The 20,625-nt window shown below is 33.5% G+C and overlaps 1 protein-coding gene and 2 long non-coding RNA genes across 5 annotated transcripts; 1 reads left to right on the top strand and 2 right to left on the bottom strand.

The window, feature by feature from the left end:
• Positions 1-2,751: 2,751 nt before the first annotated feature.
• LOC123221583 (protein argonaute 10) lies at positions 2,752-12,042 on the top strand. Of its 3 annotated transcripts, none has more exons than XM_044644406.1 (22): positions 2,752-2,768; positions 4,240-4,873; positions 5,160-5,368; positions 5,649-5,798; positions 5,903-6,036; positions 6,142-6,251; positions 6,339-6,445; positions 6,629-6,767; positions 6,868-6,984; positions 7,509-7,616; positions 7,708-7,779; positions 8,172-8,294; positions 8,392-8,551; positions 8,638-8,759; positions 9,069-9,206; positions 9,304-9,446; positions 9,544-9,606; positions 10,172-10,235; positions 10,321-10,456; positions 10,554-10,627; positions 11,097-11,223; positions 11,543-12,042. In XM_044644406.1, exons 2-22 carry the CDS (start codon positions 4,385-4,387, stop codon positions 11,734-11,736), a joined length of 2,979 nt encoding a protein of 992 aa, XP_044500341.1. In that variant the 5' UTR covers positions 2,752-2,768; positions 4,240-4,384; the 3' UTR covers positions 11,737-12,042. The 3 variants fall into 3 exon arrangements, with proteins under 3 accessions (XP_044500341.1, XP_044500339.1, XP_044500340.1); XM_044644404.1 differs by lacking the exon at positions 2,752-2,768 and adding an exon at positions 2,941-3,453; XM_044644405.1 differs by lacking the exon at positions 2,752-2,768 and adding an exon at positions 3,611-3,739.
• LOC123221584 lies at positions 8,834-13,198 on the bottom strand. Its single transcript, XR_006503270.1, has 2 exons — positions 12,046-13,198; positions 8,834-9,861 (listed from the first exon to the last, which is right to left on the bottom strand). It is a non-coding gene; the product is annotated as an uncharacterized LOC123221584 (long non-coding RNA).
• Positions 13,199-16,664: 3,466 nt separating this feature from the next.
• On the bottom strand, positions 16,665-19,066 carry LOC123220555. The gene is made up of 3 exons (XR_006503065.1): positions 18,585-19,066; positions 18,282-18,436; positions 16,665-17,010 (listed from the first exon to the last, which is right to left on the bottom strand). It is a non-coding gene; the product is annotated as an uncharacterized LOC123220555 (long non-coding RNA).
• Positions 19,067-20,625: the final 1,559 nt, after the last annotated feature.

The following is a 20,625-nucleotide window of genomic DNA, read 5'->3' as shown; positions in this document are numbered from 1 at the left end:
TTAAATAATCCTTTCCCCCTTCACTTTGGCCTGAACATTTAGTTGGGAAACTCATCTCTTCCACTAATTTATTTTGTCACAAAGCTAATCCCAAGTAAGAACTCATTACAAAAGAAAACAAATACTATCATCTTCATTCATGAGAATAGCAAGTAGGGTTAGCTCTGAAGTATGCTGGTTTATTCTCAAAAGTTGATTTGATTCAATTTACGTTAATTTGAATTTATTTAACTTGAATTCAAATCAAATTTAAATTAAAAAATTTGATTCATTTTTGAAACTGAGCTAAACTTTGAGTTAAAGATTATTTGATATGATTGAGTTTGAGTTTTATTAGAGTTTATAGCTTAAATTTGTAGTTTACATTTGTAACTTAAATTCGATTTAAATTTATAACTTGAATCGATAATTTAAATTTGTAATTTAAGTTTACGAGTTTTTTACAAAACGTGGTTGTTTAACCTATTATTAAATAAAATAACATTGATTTATTAATAAATTATTACTCTATGAATTTAAAATTTAAACTAAATATAACCAAATTATTTATCAATAAAACTATGTGTACCCATTTTGGGTACATAAATGTGTACACATTTATATGTATCATCATGTGATTGGATGATTTTGAATTAAGAATAAAACAATAACTAATCATATGATGACACATATGAGTGTATATAGATTTATGTATCCAAAATGAATACACATAGTATTGCTCTTTATTTTTTATTATAACTGAATTTGAATTGGAACATGTTCAAATTTGGCTCCATTCGTATCGTGGTCTACTAGCAAGCAATAGGAATAGACTTTACAAGCATCCAAAACCAGAACCCTCTTTTCTGTCCAAGCAAAAATAGCCCAAACCTTACCCCCACAATTATATTTACCTGGTCTTTCCCTCAAGGGAGTCATGATTTGGAGCATTTATTGTGCAATGGAACTTTGTGTGTTGTATTATCTCACCCACAAAGGCCACAACCCTCCAACCAAACGCTACGTCCTCATTTACTCACTACACAGCGTCCTGTGATTCCATAGCTATTTGATTTTGATCTTGTTAATTATTTTACAGACAACTACTTTCTCTGTGGTCCTCATTGCCCTGTGTACTGAATTTTTTTAATTTAATTTTTCTGTAATTGTTTGTTACGTGTCAAATTTATGGGGTTGATACCTCGGGCAAAACAGGCTTTAAGCATGCTTAGCCGAAAACAACAGGCTTTTCAACGATAGCTGGTTGCTGCACTTTGTGTAGTTTTGTTTATTTATGGCATGTCTTTCATTTTATAGACATACACTCACTATACCGCTCTTCCCTATCCCCCTTTAACCCTTCTGCTTTATTACTTTTTACTATTGTGAATTGGATGTAACCGGACCACGTGGCCAGCACTGAATCAATCCATCTGAAACTTAAATGCTGGTACACGATTACTTGGATGTGGATAACTACAGGGGAATGAATTCGGAGTGGGTTGAAAGTGGGTCAACAAAGTAATGATCAGTGGAGTGCAGAAATCACAACCATCCAAATTAGAATAAGTATGGTTTCATGAAACCAACTCTGATTTCCAACAAGAAAGATGTCTTTAAGTGGGGCCGAGTATCTCCCCTAGTCCTGAATGTAATTATACACAATCACTACTCCCACAGTCCCCTCACCTTCTCGCCACGGCAGCCTATTATCAGAGGCTAAATCATATGCTCCTGTAATAATTTTTAACCTACTCCATCGCCATTTCTCTGCCGTCCATCATTCCATTTCCATCCCCATCCTTTAACCATTCTCAACAACATCGGTGCAAAACATAAGTAAATGAAACCGTGACTTTTCCAATTTAAAAAAAAAAAAAAAAGTCAAATACTATTTCCCACAAAGGTTTGATAAGATGACAAAAAAATTTAAATTTTCACTTATCTTTTTTTTTAATGAATTCTGTTTAATTTTAAAAAAAAATGATAATTCTACAATTTTATTGAAAATATAAAACTGTTTTATATAAATATCAAATTATTAATATATTTTTATTAGTTATATCACTAAAAATTTTAAACTATAACTAATCTTAAAATATTATATTTTATTATTACAATTTTTAAAATTATCTAAAAGTATATTAAAAATTTTAAAATTTAAAAAATACTCTAACATTATTTTAAATTTATAAAAACTCCCAGTAAATTTTATTTAAAACCTCAAAATATATACCATTAAAAAGATGCAAATTAAATAAAAAATATATGTAAAATAATTATTTTAATTTTTTTATTTTATAAAATTCATTCATAAAAATGGAACGTAAAAAAAAAAATGATTTTTTAAACCATAAAGTTTGTTTTTGTAAATAGTCTTTTCGGGAAAATAAAAAAAAAAGACCATACAAAACCTAGGAAACAACCAATCTAAGAAGAGTTACATCCCAGCCGTTCAAGTGGGTGAACATTGTAATGGCATAGACCGGAGAACAGTGGATTTAAAGAAGGAGTGTCGCGTAGGTTGGGGCCGAAAACATATAAAAAAAAGGTGGACCCGAAAATTCTCAAATCTCTAAATTGTACCGACCGTTACAAGTTTAGATCGTGAATCAAGGTGGTAAAAAAGATGGGCGATGATGAAGTTATGGTACATAAATAATAAAAAAGAGTACATAAAAAATAGAATAATATAATTTTACACAGAGTGAGAGAGAAAAAAAGAAGAGAGCAGAAATGGAGAAGTCTGCAGGAGAGAGGACTGCAAGTTCGAATTATTCTTCTTCTGTGTATGATTGCTTTTATATTACCCAGTAGTTCTTTTGGACTTTACACTTTCTCTCTCTCATACTTAGTCGTTCTTGGACACAAACACATTTATATATAAATATTATGCCTTTAAAAACTGAACATTTTTCTTATAAAATTTGGTGTTGGTGTGTGTTATGGTACGTCCCCGAGGTTGCGCGATCGGTTCAGAGCCAAAACTTGTTGTGTTATGGTGAGAGAAACAAGTAGCTTAAGCTGAGCTAAAAAACTACTAAAGAAAAGAGGGAGAGAGAGAGAGAGAGAGTGAAAAGCAAAGAAAGGATGGAGAAGACTAACAAGAAAGGCTTTTACACGTGATAAAGGAAGCACTAAAGGCTTTTGCATGCGTGTATAAAGATTCATTATCATCATCTTCATCTTCATCTTCATCATCTTTCCTTTGTGAATTCTGAATCTCTCACTTTCTTACAATACCCAATTTTTAAAAAAATAATAGTTTGTTTAAAGTATTTTTTATGTGAAGCCAAAAACCTCTCTTTTTTATCTCTTACTTTTTAGTTCTCTTTATCACCAAACGCCTTCTTTTTAAGCCCCTCTCCCTCTCATTTCTTTCTGTTACCATATTTCTTCATTCAAGGTGACTACTTTGTCTAGCGCTTGCTTCTCTCGCTAGCTCTTTAGCTTACTGAGTTGGTTGCTTGGTTGGTGAGTTTTAAAGATTTTTTCAACATATTTAATGGGTCATTTCTTCCGTAGCAATAAATTTAAGTTTTATTTTAAAAAAAATATTTTTCGGATAGTGATTTCGCTGCCGTTTTCAATGTTTATTCCTTCTCTTTGTATACTTGTTCTTGTTTAGTTTTGTTTTTTTCTAGGTGTTGTCATTCTCTTTCTATTCTAAAAATATATTATTTATTTTTATGCACTGCTTATGTTGTTATCTTCTTGGGTTTATTCATCAGCCTCTTCCGTGGAGTTTTCTCACTTCTGGGTATTCTCATTTCTTATGTTCTATTTGATTAGTTTATTCGATTAAACTCTGTCTTCTTGCAAGTTATGCGTATTGCTGGCTTCCTGATAGAAGCATGTTTATGTGAAGTAGAACAGAATAGAGGTTTTCGGTTTTCGATTCTGAGGAAGTAGTGTTTGGGGTATCGTGTTTTAATTTTCTTCTTTAACATGAAAAAACATTTGTCTTCAACAAAATATATTACCTATATAGTTTTTCTTCTGTATGGTTTATGTAGCGGTGTTTTGCTTTGTGAAACAAAGGTGAATGGTTGGTTGGTCTTTCCAGTTTTGCGAAGTAACAGTAATGCTTGTAATCTGTAACAAAGCCTGAACGTTTACCCATACCGTTTTGATTTGTGTGCTCAACTTTGGTGCTGTTTTAACATCATCATTATTTCTATTTCCTTACAGTTTCTGCATATTTGGTTAATCTTACTGACATACATTTTCCTTTATTTGTTTTTGATATTTTTCCTACAGATAGGTCCTTCAATTTTTTGAAGTAAAGAGTAAAGACTATAAGAGAAAGACACTGAGATTTTGTTGTCTGTTACATTTGGGTGAAACTGATTATCCATCTTTATTGAGTTGTTTGTGTGTTTGAAACGAAAACCAAAACCAAAGAATGCCTATAAGGCAAATGAAAGATAGCTCAGAACAACATTTAGTAATCAAAAGTCACTTGCAAAATACCATGAGTCAAGCTCAAAAACAACCCAAAACTGCTCAAAATGGCAAAGGCCCTCCGCATCAAGAACCTCAACACTCAAAACCTCATAGCCAGACTTCACCCCCAACTAAGAATAGAGGAAGAAGAAGAGGAAGAGGTGGTAGAAAATCTGATCAAAGTGATGTGTATATGAGACCAAGTTCAAGGCCTTGTACTGTGGCACATAAGCCTGTGAACCATGCTTGTGATATTGTGGCAAGTAATGCTAATGGGTCTGTTCAATATGGTAACAATTTGTGTGGAATGGAGATGGGTTTTCCTACTTCAAGCAAGTGTTTAAGTTTTGCTCCAAGGCCTGGCTTTGGTCAAGTTGGGACAAAGTGTATTGTTAAGGCCAACCATTTCTTCGCAGAGTTACCAGACAAGGACTTGAACCAGTATGATGTAAGTTGTATTTTCCTTGGTATTCTCTGTACCAGAGCAAAAAGAATAACATTAATTTTTTGCCTTCTGTTTGAAAATTTTTGTATAAATTGGGGCCCTTAATCTGACAAACAATAGGTGATGTTCTTGTTTCATCTTTTTTTCTCTTACATTGGTGATGATAGTGATTAGGTTTCTGTTTTTGACCCTGTCCATTTCTTGTAATGGCATTTATGAGATTTAAAATCGTGACCAGCAATTTCAGTCTTATCGTTTGTGTCTTCTGCCGATCTATATCTTGTTGCAGGTTACCATAATTCCTGAGGTGGCATCAAGAACTGTAAACCGAGCTATTATGGCAGAGCTTGTGAGGCTGTACAAAGAATCTGACCTAGGAATGAGACTGCCTGCTTATGATGGCAGAAAGAGTCTTTATACAGCTGGTGAACTTCCTTTTGCTTGGAAGGAGTTCAAAATTAAGCTTGTGGATGACGATGATGGAATCAATGGTCCCAAGTAATTCTTTTATTGCTTCTGTTTGCTTGCTCTCTTTACATTCTACTTTTTTACTTCTTTTTCTTTTTTTTACCGAGTGGGTTTTTCTCTGTGAGTTGGTTAAGTTTCTCATCGTGTAACAGATTATAGAATTAACAAAATACGATGGCAAACTTTTTATTTTAAAATATCTCTTGTTTTATAGCGCTTTTAAGCTTTGGTGGGCATTGTTTTGATTTAGATGTCTTTTTTTTTTTTTTCAGTGAAATTAAAGTTAATTGACCTATTTGAAATGTTTCAGAAGAGAAAGAGAATATAAAGTGGTGATCAAGTTTGTGGCTAGGGCCAACCTGCATCATTTAGGCCAGTTTCTAGCTGGTAAACGAGCAGACGCTCCACAGGAAGCTCTACAAATTCTTGACATTGTATTAAGGGAGCTCTCGACAAAAAGGTATAATGTCTTAGAGAGTGTTTGTGACTGTTAAATTCTGCAGAGACTAACGATCAATGCGATAGTGAAGAGTGCTTATTGAATGTTGTTTTTGAATCTTGAAGATACTGCCCTATTGGGAGATCCTTCTTTTCACCTGATATTAGAGCACCTCAACGGCTTGGTGATGGCTTGGAGTCATGGTGTGGATTTTACCAGAGTATAAGGCCTACACAGATGGGATTGTCTCTGAATATTGGTATATATACTACTGCCAAAGAAGTTTCAAAAAAAAAAAAACAATGCACGTGTTCTCAGAAGTCAAAATATTTCTCTCATTTTCTCCTCTTTTTGTTCTATACAGATATGGCTTCAGCTGCATTCATTGAGGCTCTCCCTGTAATAGAGTTTGTTGCACAGCTTCTAGGCAAAGATGTGTTGTGTAGGACATTATCTGATTCTGATCGTGTGAAGGTACTTTTTCTTATATCAGTGAAGTGTCTGTTGTTGATTTTTGGTTGTTACTTTGACTTAAAAAGTCGTTTTCTTAATGTTTACCAGATAAAGAAGGCCCTCAGAGGAGTCAAAGTAGAAGTAACTCACAGAGGTAATGTCCGTAGAAAGTATCGTGTTTCGGGATTGACAGCTCAACCTACAAGAGAATTAGTGTAAGTTCTAATCCTCCTTTGATTAGATTAGAGTATGCAATCATTTTTCATTTTTATCACTTATTAAATTTTGTAAGGAAATAACATCAAAGTTTACATGCAAGGTTTCCTATTTTTCCCTCATATAGTTTAAGGAATCATCGTTTTGATAAGTCTGTGATCCTCAAAATTTTTCTTTTGCAGGTTTCCTGTTGATGACAATTCAACAATGAAGTCTGTGGTTGAATACTTCCAGGAGATGTATGGCTTTACCATTCAACATACACATCTACCTTGCCTGCAAGTAGGAAACCAGAAAAAGGCTAACTATTTGCCTATGGAGGTAGGGAGCGGTTTGGAAACTTCTATGTACATGTCACAATTGAATTATTTATTCTGTTCCATGGTTGTTTCATGATATCTGTTTATTTTTCATTTGCCAGGCTTGCAAAATTGTTGAGGGACAGCGATATACAAAAAGGTTGAATGAGAGGCAAATTACAGCTCTCTTGAAAGTTACATGCCAAAGACCTAGGGATAGGGAAAATGACATTTTGCAGGTATTATGATATTATAATATTAAACTATTGTAGGACACATAAGGGTCGTAAATGAAAATTTTGCTAGGTAGAACTAGTGAACTTAGCACACACTGCATTTCTCCAAGTGAATGGTCACAACAAATCTAGGAGAATAGAGAAGCTTTGGAATCTTTGAGCTAAATTTTAATCACTAAAGGGTTGTAAAAACTTCTTTACCTCTTCCGTTATCTTTCTTCCAACCATATTAAATGTAGATGAATGCCTATTTCCTGTAGATTTGAGAAATTTTCTGTTGAATTCATATCATATCAGATATGGTATTAAACAGAAGATTAAATTTGCTGTACTCAGAAATCATTGGAATATTAACATATACCTTACGAGATTAAGCCTCTAATTGCGGTTGCATTCTTTGAAATTAAGGAATTGTAAGCCATCACAAGTTCTTAATAAGAGTGGCTTTTCTGGATATTGTATTGAATAGTGTTCTGGTTTTGGATTTCAAGATAACAATATTCCTTGAATTTTTTGTGACCAACCAGACAGTTCAACATAATGCTTATGATCAAGACCCTTATGCAAAGGAGTTTGGAATCAAAATTAGTGAAAAGTTAGCTTCTGTTGAGGCGCGGATCCTTCCTGCTCCTTGGGTAAGGCAGCCTGTTTTTATTATCTGTGAGTAGTCTAGATTAGGCAGTTGTTGTGTTCATTGTTTTCCATCTTACACAACCCTTTGTGCAGCTAAAATATCATGAAACTGGAAAAGAAAAGGATTGCTTGCCTCAAGTTGGTCAGTGGAATATGATGAACAAGGTATTCTACTTTTTGCTTTGCGATGATATTTCTTCCCAAGTAATATTAAACAATAAAATGAATTAAAATTAAATCATTTTTCTGCGATGTTTCCTCAGTTTTTTCATCAATTAGATTGCAAATTTCCTATCAAACTTGTCTCATATTTAGAATGGTTAAAGAATCCTTGTAAACCTTCTATTTCCAATGCAATCAATTGCAAGCTACTCAAGTGCCACCCTTTGCAAAGTTAGCTTCTTGAATGTTAATTTCAAACTATGATTTTTTGTAATGGATCAGTACTTTACCCGGCAATGAACTCCAGGGGGCATCATTATTCTTATTTTCAGCTTAAGCCCAATTCATAATATGGCTTCTGATCTTTGTCTGCTGCTGCTGCACTTCTGACACAGAAAATGATTAATGGAATGACTGTGAGCCGGTGGGCATGCATTAACTTTTCACGAAGTGTGCAAGAGAGTGTTGCTCGTGGGTTTTGCAATGAACTTGCTCAAATGTGCCAAATATCTGGGATGGTACATATCCTTTTGTATCAGTTCATAATAATATCAAATTCCTGCAGATTTCTTTTCCCTTCTTTCAATTGAAGTTCTGATATGTTGTTGTCTTCAGGAATTCAATCCAGACCCTGTCATCCCAATCTACAATGCCAGACCTGAGCAAGTTGAGAAAGCATTGAAGCATGTTTATCATGCATCAATGAACAAAACCAAAGGAAAAGAATTGGAGCTTCTAATGGCCATTTTACCTGACAACAACGGTTCCCTATATGGTAGGCCATATGTGAGGACAATCAGATAAAAGACATTGTATGATCTTGAACCCACATTGTTGTTCTAATAAGTTCTTATCTTCTAGGTGATCTCAAGCGTATATGTGAAACCGATCTTGGTTTAATATCCCAATGCTGTCTCACAAAACACGTCTTCAAGATCAGCAAGCAATACTTGGCTAATGTGTCTCTGAAAATCAACGTTAAGGTTTGATTGTTGCATTTCAAATCTCATGCTACAGCATATCCTTTGCATTCATTTTTGACACAGATAACATACACTAGTCCTGGGATTTGAGGGCTTCTTGAATTATCACAGATAATGAATTATTCCACAGCTACTTAGTTTGGCACTATTATGAGAATGGCAAGACATGTATAATATTTATGGTTCTGAAATTTATACTATCAATTGGCAAACATGCGCATCGTAACTCTGTAAAGTTCTCATTAATGCAGATCCTTTATGTCCTGTCAAATTACCGATGTTCATTTCCCTCCTTTTACTTTTCTGTAGATGGGTGGCAGAAATACTGTGCTACTGGATGCTATCAGTTGTCGAATTCCATTAGTTAGCGACATCCCAACTATAATATTTGGAGCAGATGTGACTCATCCAGAAAATGGGGAAGATTCTAGTCCCTCAATTGCTGCTGTATAGTTCTTTACCAAATTTCATGTTTCTTAGAATCTTTTCATTCATGCATCATTTGTTCAGACATTGTTACTGATAGGTTTTCATCCAACTGTAGGTAGTAGCTTCACAGGATTGGCCTGAAGTGACAAAATACGCTGGATTAGTTTGTGCTCAAGCTCACAGACAGGAACTCATACAAGACTTGTATAAAACATGGCACGATCCTGTTCGTGGGACGGTTAGTGGTGGCATGATCAGGTAACGATAATTTGTTCTCATCAGTGGTGGACTCTCCCTCTCTCTGCTCACCTCATTTGCATGTATTAGTATTTATAATACATACTCTTTTCTGCAGAGATCTTCTGATATCTTTTAGGAAGGCAACAGGGCAGAAGCCATTGAGGATTATATTTTACAGGTTAGGATTGATAATGTAATGGGTTCATGTGAAATTATATCTGAAATCGTTTGAACTTTTTTGACACTGGTACTGCTTGTTGCCACAGCAGCTAGATTACTGTAAGTTTTCTACTGTTGTAGTTTCCCTGTTGTTTGTTTTCATTAGAATTATTTCCAAATAGTTATGTTGTGCAATCGATGAGACTTTAAGCCATGTCCTATTTTTCTCGCTGACCAAAAGATAAGTGTCTACCGGACCATGCTAAGAGTGTCCCTGCATTGAGTCAAGAGTGATGGATCACAGAAATAATATTCTGAATTCAACTTCAAAAGTAGTGATCTTAAGCATCTGACTCTACTGATTTTTGCTTACACTTGCTGTTATCTGTATGATCTATGACATTTAATGCAACCAATACCATATATATACACACACAAATGAAAAATTAATGAGGAGATATCTAAGCATCCATGTTTATATGTTTATATATATCCTGTTACCATATATTTGCTAATATTGCATGATATACCTTTTCATGAAGTTATCAAACAGAAATAGAGTTCTAAATAGATTTTTTGAATAGGGATGGGGTAAGTGAAGGGCAATTTTATCAAGTTCTACTCTATGAGTTAGATGCAATTCGGAAGGTGAGAATTGATTAGCTCTATTTCATTTATCTGTTTTTCCGCTTAAAAATTGTTGGTGGCTCTTAATTAATAATCTTCTTTGCAGGCTTGTGCTTCTCTAGAGCCTAACTATCAACCACCAGTGACATTTATTGTTGTACAAAAACGACATCATACTCGATTATTTGCTAGCAACCACCGGGATAGGAGCAGCACAGACAAGAGTGGAAACATATTGCCTGGTAATTTTTAAGTCCCCTTGAAAATATATTGTGGTACATTCATATGCCACTTTTGTTTTTAAAAATCTTATCTAACAACATGCAATATGGGTCTCAGGCACTGTGGTTGATTCCAAAATATGTCATCCAACGGAATTTGATTTTTATCTCTGCAGCCATGCTGGTATTCAGGTATAATTTTCGCATATTATGTATAATCTTGTATAAGCTATAATCCTGAAACATTGAGGTTTTCGCTTAGGAGCAAAAGCGAAAATATTGAACGGTTCTGATGTATTTTGTTGGCAAGCTGGACTCCCCTGTCAGTTTACTTTAGATTTTTCAAGCTTTTCTTTATCGGAGATAGAATTCTACTGTGTCAAACCTGTCCCAAATGAACGAGGACCACATACATATTGAAGTTTTAATCTTTATCCTGGAGCCAACTTTGTTGATTGCTACCTACATTTTCTTATTACACAACTAAGATTAACATATTACTAGTGAAATAACTTTTGTTGCTTCCTGATGCTTAGTGATTTTCTATATGCATAGGCACAAAAATGTATTTAAGATGGTCCATGTTGAACACATTAGAGCAGTTTTCTCTTTCTACATGCTTATTGAAATTTAATGAATTAATTTGTTTCTAATATGACAGGGCACAAGTCGACCAGCACACTACCATGTTCTATGGGATGAGAACAATTTTACAGCTGATGGAATCCAGTCATTGACAAACAATCTCTGTTATACATATGCGAGATGCACACGATCTGTCTCTGTCGGTAAGATTTTCTTGGTTTCTCATTTTTCACACCTGAAGAGCCTTAGTTATTCCACAAAGAGTTAGAAAAGGGAAAGACTCTGGCTATCAATGCCACTCCTGTCAACTAAGGAAATGGGGTGAAAGGGGTTGGGGAAGAAAGGAATAAACAGTCACGAGAACAAAGAATTACAATAGATAATTTTTTCAAGTTTAATAGACTCCTAGTGGTGATTCCAGTTTTAGCTGAAATAAAATGTTCATCATATTATGCACAGTTCTAGCTTCAGCTTATTGTCAAGTCCTATATTGAAATGGCTGAAATTGTGGTTTATGTACAGTTCCTCCGGCATATTATGCACATTTAGCTGCATTTCGTGCCCGATTCTACATGGAACCAGAACTGCAAGAGAATGGTTCAGTTGATGGTGGTGCAGGCCATGCCACCAAGTCTACAAGAGCAGTAAGAGAAACTGGAGTTCGGCCATTGCCGGCATTGAAGGAAAATGTGAAGAGAGTAATGTTTTATTGTTAGAGTGTAGGAGGAACTGTAGCCAGGAGATGCAGCAATCATGAGTTACCTCTTTTCAATTCATTTCTAAAACTGCCTCTCTGTAAATGTATGATGATTAGAGCATATTGCTGCAGGCTCCGCAATTTTAGATCAGTGATTATAGAATCAAATAGTTTTAGGCCATGGTTCATCTAAGTCGTTTCAAGAATGAGGAACTAACATCAGCAGCTAAGCTATCATGTGTAGAATGTTAAAGTAGTGTATGTAAAGGAATGTTTTAATATGAATGAATTCATATGTAGGAAGTTTTGCCTCGTATTTAAATAATACCTTACTGTTTTCATCTTGTCAACCTTGAACCTTGAAGAAAATTCTGGCAAATTGCAATGCCAAATCCCAGTTGAATATCCTGCAGATCTCAATGAGTTGTAAGTTTTTCTATTTTGACTTGTCCCCTCGCCGTGCTCCAATAAGAATGGATGAAAGGCTTGTGGATTGACATAAGGGTGTAAGTAGGGATGGCCATATTTTTGGAAGCGGACTTCAGGCGAATATGAAGAGCATCAATACAAGTTATGCTTTGGAATGAAAGACAATTTCAAATCCGCATGGTCTACAATCAAGGAACCCAAGTAATTCAACTATGAATCTCATGGAGGGTTTTATGTTGACTCAAGACGATTAGATACTTAAAACAAAATAACATAATTTTATTGATGGTCGGATTATTGTTCTCACTAAGTTTGCAGACTTACGTTTAAACCCCTGATTTTGGAAACATCAATTCTACCGATCATTAGACTCCGTATATATAGATTCCCCCATTGGCTATCGAAATACCATTGTTACCCTTTTAAATCAGTGTTATAAGCAAGTTCAAAAATTACATTATAGCCCCCAAATTATTAATATTTAACCAAATGACGACTTGAAATTATCTTCCTTTACCCTCAAAACTTAAAATTAATTATATCGATGTACATTTCAAGTTTCTCACCGACATTCTTCTTCATTAATCACAGACCTTCTAAATTAAGCAATAAATGAAGAGAGAAAAATGTAGACTATGAAGATAAACCAAACACCTTCGTAACTAAGCAGAGAATAAAGAGGGAGAGGCAGCGTATGAAGGGGGAAAAAGGTTTCGCTTCGATAACTGTTTCGTTGCTGAGAAAATGCAAAAAGCTGTTTTTTTTTTTTTTCTCTACAACCAAACAGAAAATTATGAGGGAAATAAATAATTAAAACAGAGAGAGAGAGAGAGAGAGAGAGAGAGAGAGAGAGGGAGACCTGAGGTGGGATTAGAGCGAGTCACCTGCCCTCTATCAATGGATCTCCATGTCATCGTCCGAGAAAAGCTTCTAAACTCAAACAGGCCAACTTCTCGCTAAGACGTCTCAACCCTTCCATTCAAGGGCAGTTCAACTTCAAGGACATAGGCAGTTGGGCTTCTGCACTGACAAGGGAGGCTGAAGCCTGTCAAAGTCTGCTATAAGATTGCGGGCTGATAAATAAACAACGGATAAATAAATAATAAAAATCTATAAATCTAAGTATTTAATTATATTAAGTTATTTTTATTTAGAGTTTAAAGTAATTTTAAATTTTTATCCATTAATTTATTAAAATCTAAAATTTTATTCATAAACTAATTTTTATTAAAAATCTTAATTAGATGTAAAAAAAAAAATTATTATTTTAATAATATTATTAAAAAATTATATAATTTATTATATATTTCTTCCAAAATTTCAAAATTAATAACTTCACTCTTATTTAAAGTTTTTTATTTTTGAAAAGGCCAAAAGACTATTTCCCACCTAAGGTATGTTTTTTTTTTTCAAATTCTCTCTCGTTAACTTTGAAAATCAAATTTATCTACCCATAGACGGTTAAAAACAACCGTTTCAAAGACAAAATCGTCATTTTATTTGTAATATTAAAAATAAACTTAAATTTTATTTTATTTTTCCCTTTAAACTCTAAAACTAACAATTTTTTCCCAACCCAAGTTTTCAAAAACAACATTTCCCCCCTAGGGTTTCCAAACTTTTGGATTAAATTTTTTGACAATGATCGAAAATCTCCAAGCGACGTCTCTTCTTCCCTGGTGTCTCCTTTTTCTGATCGTGCGGCATCCTCCTGGGCATCATCACTGACGAAGACGACACGTCTTCGTCGAGACAAAAACGACGCATCTTCGTCAAGACGAAGATGAATCGTCTTCGTTCAGAGGCGAAGACGTACGAAGAAGCGTGGTCTTCGTCGATGACGACGCCACACGGCGTTGAGAGATATATGACTGAAAGGAGAGGCCGTCGGAGAGGGAGAGTAGATGCTTGGAGATCGCCGGTCGTCGTAAAAAAAATGGGATCTAAAGGTTTGGAAACCCTAGGGGAAAAATACAGTTTTTAAAAATTTGGGGTGGGAGAAAATTGTTAGTTTCTAGGGTTTGAGGGGAAAAATTATATGACTAAGGGACTCAGTTAATTTTAATAGCCCATTGGTGGGTAAATGAGATTTTCAAAGTTAATGGAGGTGCATTTGGAAAAAAAGCATATATTGGGTGGGAAATAGTCCTTTGGCCTTTTAAAAAATCATTTTTTTCTCTTAAATTTAGAGTTTTTTTTACCGTTATCGTCTCTCTCGTTTGGATAATAAATTCATATGATTCGTCATATAATAACATATCATTATATAAATCTAATTTTAAATATTAAAATAATATACCATAAAATTTAATTATATAATAATAAATCATTTGAATACTCCAAAGAAAAATAAATTATAGTTTCCTCTTGGCGGCCAAAAATCTGTTGGCACGTAGTTAAGTTGTAAAAGTTGTGAAGACTTCAGTTAGATGGTGGGGCTTCAAAAAGATTTGATTGGAGTAGAGACATACACCAGACAAGTCTCCTTCATCTTATCAGTATAATATAAATATGTGAAACGACTTAAATCAGTAGAAATTAAAATGGTCAATATGCCATACTTTCTTATCGGGCAAACGTCTACACAAAACACTTCACTCATAATTCGCAAGAATAATGTGCATATAATTCTTTATTACTTTCTTGAATGCTGATGTATGAATGTGTATATGTATAAGAATTTTCATTTTGAACAAATTCAATCTTCTAGACTTTTTTTTTTTTTAAATAAGTAATTTAAATTAAGGTTTCACAAATATGACGAAAATTTGAATCCAGACATTTTTTATACAATGTTTCACGAGTTTTACTAACTCTTAATAATTCAATCTATTAAGCTTCTTCATTCTTATACATAATATAATATACATTTGTTTCAATTTTATTTTCCGTCGCCATCACTTCTTATTTTCTTTCTACAAGAGTAAATATTCTAGTTGTGTTCGAAACCTTTTTATCCCCAAAGAGAAGGCGAACAAACTAAATATCATTCAATGCATATGATATGTTAAAAAGGGTGAGTAGAGGTTTTTGATTGGATGGAGATTGATGAAACAAAGAAATTGTTAGATTGTGATTATAACAGTCAAATTGTATATTGTATCGTGTATTGAAAATTTAATTTTTTATACGTATATCGCGTGTCATATTTTGAAATTCTAAAGTTTCTCCGATACTTCATCACTTTTTTTTTTTTTTAAAGAAACTTGAAAAAAATCTTCATCTTATCCAATTTAACTCAGCATACTTTCAGCTATATTAATGTTTTGAAAGGTAAAAGATTTTTATTGATAAGAATACAACACCTTATCATGCCCTAAAATGTCAGAAGAGTTACTGGTTTTTAAAATAAAATTAGATGTCTTTGTGAAATTAAAATTATGTTTTTTTAAAAAAAAAAACATTGTTCAAAGTACAAATACTATTGGTTTAACGATATTCTAGAGATGAAATCAATCAAAACTACTTTGAATACAAATTTTTGTTTGGTTCTAACCAATAGAACTTGAACTGAAGCAATTTTGACGCATTGAGTTTGAGCTCAGCTTGTAGTCGGGACTAACATTGGATCTTGTTTTTCAACAAATTTTTTCTTCTATTTTTATCTTTTTTTTTTTTTTAAGTGATTTCTTTTTTCTTCTTCTCTAATGCTACCGTTCACCCTCTCTAGTGTTATTATTCACAAATCAAGCAAATTGACCTTGAATTTGACTAATTCTATATTTAAATTGAGTTTGAACTGACTTTTACTTGTATTTATTTCAGTTTGAATTCACTCCTAACTATCATGAATATAATTGTAAGGTGCAATGTGCCATAAATCCAACCCCCACACACAATTAAGAAGCGCATTTTTTACTACATTTATTTCTTTGTAGCCATGTACTCTTTCCTTAAGATGTATATCATGAAAGTGAGAAAATAATTATGAACTTAGTAAGAGTAAAGGATAATTGTGAAACATACCTCGATAAAATAATATTTCATTAGAAACAAAATAGCGCTGTCATTTCTCAGAAATACACAATAAATATGCATCTTCATGGCTTTCATATTATTTCAACACTTAAAACCAATTTGAATGACATTAATGCTAGTAGATTCATAAAACCAAAAACTATATATATTACGTGTACTCGAAACACTTCTTCAAAAGCCTCTTTTAATTTAAAAATTCTGTTTTCAGGTTCATTTGGGTTTGAGATTTACTCAACCCGAAAGCTCAATACACACACACACACACACACACACACACACACACACACACACACACACACACATATATATATATATATATATATATATGAAGATAAACATACATAAGAGCTCAATCTGATGTTGGTTTGGCTTCTGTTGATCTAGTTTCACACTAGCCTTTGTCATCTTTAAATCATTTGCTCTCGGTGATGCAAAAGATGCAGCTTCTAGATTGAATTCTGAGGTTAATTCAATCGCAACTATGCATCAAGCTGAGTGAAAAGCAAATCACCTCAAATAAATACAATCACATGGAGAACATGGACAATTGAAGTATTTAGAAAAGGAAAGCAAAGCAATGTTTAAAATTAGTATTATGCATCAATTATTCTCCCATATCAGCTGCCTTTGATACAATGAACACAAAACTGGACTACTTTCACTGATATCTCCCTCTCATACATTGAACTTGAGCCCCTCCAATATTGATCTTCCCAATAACATCCTTGAATAGCATGAAACAAGCTCTCATATTTGAAGCTTCAATCAACCAGTCAACATATACAGCCAGAGCTCACTTGAGCTCCTTTTTGAATGATTGCTGACAAAGGCAAACCCTAGAAAGCGCAAGGGAATCAAAAGTGTGGTAGCTTTTATTGTTGGATACCTGGAAAAACGATAGCAACGTATATGGAATCTTTTCCACATGGAGCTTTTAACAAAGTCCATCAACTATAAGCTAGAGACAAACCAGATTTCTCAGAGAGAGAGAAAGAGAAATTTCAGAAGAAAATAAAAATGAGGTAAAATACTGATCACATACTATTGCTTAATTCATAGTTTCTGAAAATTTCATGCTGACCATTCATTATACTACTAGATAAAACGAAAAAGAGACATATTTTACACTAATGATTTATTTAGAGGCCTGTAGGTTATCTCAACTCAAATGGCTTGCTCTTTGTTGCAATGTTGGGTATCATCAAAACTTCTCCCAGTTTGAGAAAAATAAACAAGTGAACTTAAAGGAATCTCAAAAGAACAGTACATATCCGTGCTTCTGTCACAATAAACCTAAGCCAAAAGGGAAAAAGGTATTCCCTCCCTTGAAGTTTGATTAAGCGAAAAATCACCAAATAAGACAAACCCACTATTCCATTGCTTTGGTTATTTCTGATTCCCTACATCTCTAGCACTTTCTCTATATTGCTATTCTCGTGGACGGACCCATTATTTGAGAAGAAAGAAAAATGCCCAGAGAATTTTTCTTTTGACCACAGTTCTACCGATATCTGACAAACTCATTATTGTTTTTTTAAGGCTGTCTCACTTGAGAGAGCGTGAATTGGAATCAAAGCCACCCTTTGTCAAGCCTGTGAATGAGTCAAAAAATCCAAGAACTGTATGATAGAAGTAAATGCTAAGGTCTCAAAAACAGAGGGTGGACAAATACGCCAAACTTCATATTGTCTTTGTCCCTTTTTATCTGATCCATACAATTTTGAAGTTGAATCAGTGGGGATTCAAACGTATATGTCATAACCCTAGACTTCATTTCAGAGCAACCGCAAATAAAATAGAAGTCTCAAAAACTTCATGGGCTAAATAGTGCGAGCTCAAGATTAAAATCTCTGCCTCTCTCATTCAATTTCTACTTCTATTGTAGTCGGATTAGGATGAAACCCACTTCGTAAAAACCCTACCCAGATTAAATCAAAATAGGGTTTATTTCAAAATCGACAACAGTCAGAAATTCCATATAGAAATGAGCGGTCCATTGATAATTATACTCCAAAAGAGCAATTGCTATTATAGTGAAATTAGTTGCTAAAAAATTAAGCCATGGTTCTATTCTGTATTGTCGTAACCCTAAAACGAATCAGGTATTAGATTAGTGCGGCATACATTAAAAAAAAAGATAAAATGATAAAAGCATACCCGATTTAACCAACAAAAAACATCGTTGCAGGTTATGAGTGTTAAAGCTCAATCGCCGAAGCACAAGGAGGGATCTTTAGATCTTCGAAGTGCACCGAGACGCAAAAATATTATCACCCAAAACTCCAACAAACCAGAAGACTGCGTAAGTTTCACTAAATATAAGAAGAAATAACACGAGAATCAATAAAAAAATGGTTCAGAAAAGAAGCAAATATCTGTAAACATATATATTAACATGTAGAAAAAGCTAATCCCAGAAACCCAGATGACCAAAATCATATACAAGATAAGATCACACACCTTTTCTAGGGATTAAACAAGAAAAACCCTAACGGCCGTTTAAGAAAATTAATTAAAGTACAGAACACTTTGAGGGTTTGTTTCATGTAAATTTAGGGTTTTTTTTTTTTTCGTGATGCCAACAACCGATGAAACTGCCACATGATCTGATCTTTCCTCGGCAAAGGAGGAAGGTTAAGATCATGCTGGCAGCTTCATCTGATAGTGGCGCACGCGAGAGAAATGTGCAACCCTTTGTATTAGAGTGTACACACTACAAACACAACAGAGAATATGAAGACGAAGATGATTAAAGGATAGAACACTGAGTGGGTATAAATAGATGGATGAAGAGAGGATTGAAGGGTAATTATCAAATTGAACTGAAATTTAATGGAATATAGGGGATAGAAAAAGATAAAATAAAATAAAAAATTATAAAATTTGAACAAAATAAAAGATGTAAGCGTGGTCCCAAGTGATCCAAATTGAATATTGTCACGCCAAGACGACAACCATGCAGCTTGCAGACAGGTTAGTGAGTGTTTCTATACATATTGTAAGAGCATTAATAACTTTTAGCTTGGGGCCTGAAGAAAGTGGGGGACCTTTAACCCTTTCTCTCTGGAGGAATCAACCATAAGCCAAAAGAGTTTAGAAACCCTACTTGTTCATCGAGGGGACCATATATATATATATATATATTTTGCATGGTTTCATTATAATTTTTGCATATATAAGGTTAACATATAAAGAAGAAAGAAGAAATAATCTCAACCGAACAACTCTATTTGTGTTTAAGATATTATCATCAGATGAGCGCAATGAATACCTATTCCATTTAAGTATCTTTTCTTTGTTCAGGGAAGATAACCTTTCCTATGCAAGCTTTTCCATTTGTTAGAAACATGTTACTTCTTCATCTTATTGGAGCCAGCTACACAACATCTGATATAGACAATGGAGAAAATGACTTGTTTTTAATTTGTTTATTCAACAAACTTTTTTAATTTTGGTTTTGTTCTTTAGCAGCATCGATCTCTCTTGATGCATGTGATGATGGAACCAACACATGCAACCCTCTCTTCCAATAATGCATGTCTATGAAAATGATGATCAGGTAATAATTTAGTATGCTAAAATCTGGATAGATTTGCCAAAGCTTTTGAGATTTTGATGGTTGATTTTCGAAAGCAGCATGGAATTTGGAATACTTTTCTTTTCTTTTCATATATAAACAAATTATTCTACTTCTTTCCGTTATATTAACATTAGTTATGTTTACAATATATTAGATATATATAATCTTTTTCCATTAATGGAACATATTCTGTTGGTTGTTTTATTCTTCAATATATACTTGTGAATCAGAGTGCAGTGGGCCAATGAATACTAGACACTGAAAGTAAAAATCATAATAAAGATCTAGGTTATATATTCTAGCTTTGCCTAGGGTTTCTGGCTTTTATTCTCCGGGTTCCCTCTGAGCAAAATTTAAATTGTTTTATTAATCTTAAAGTAACCTTTCATGTTAAGCATGAATCTATATGTGTAGACTTGTAGCTCTCCCTAGTGGGTGGTAATTAAATGTTCACATCGCATTTCGAATGCCAAAAATCTAGAGTACTACAAAAGTATACCATAATCCACTGAATTCAATTCACACATACCTTCTAATTTTTTTCATCTAACTTTATAATCAAGTGATGTGACGCAAAAATACGTGCGAAAATATATATATACATAATTGAATATATAGATAATATGTTATTATATAATTAAATATTTTTAAATTAGAAATAAAATAATACTCAATTATATTATAATATATTATTTATATATCTAATTATACACTGAAAAATATATACATATAGAATTACTCATTGTGGTATAGTAAGATACGAAAATAAAATAGTAGTAAGTAATAAAGTACAATCCATCTATTCAAATTCTTTTATCTTAAAACTGAAATTTTTATGTATTAAATTATTAAAACAATCAAACTATTTTAAGTATACAATATGGGTACACAGATATTGTGTTATTATATAATTATGTGAGT

Source organism: Mangifera indica, chromosome 7, assembly GCF_011075055.1.
Source record: "Mangifera indica cultivar Alphonso chromosome 7, CATAS_Mindica_2.1, whole genome shotgun sequence".
In the NCBI taxonomy this organism is placed as follows: Eukaryota; Viridiplantae; Streptophyta; class Magnoliopsida; order Sapindales; family Anacardiaceae; genus Mangifera; species Mangifera indica.
Note: the sequence above shows the minus strand (reverse complement) of the source record. Positions and strands in the feature narration are given on the sequence as shown.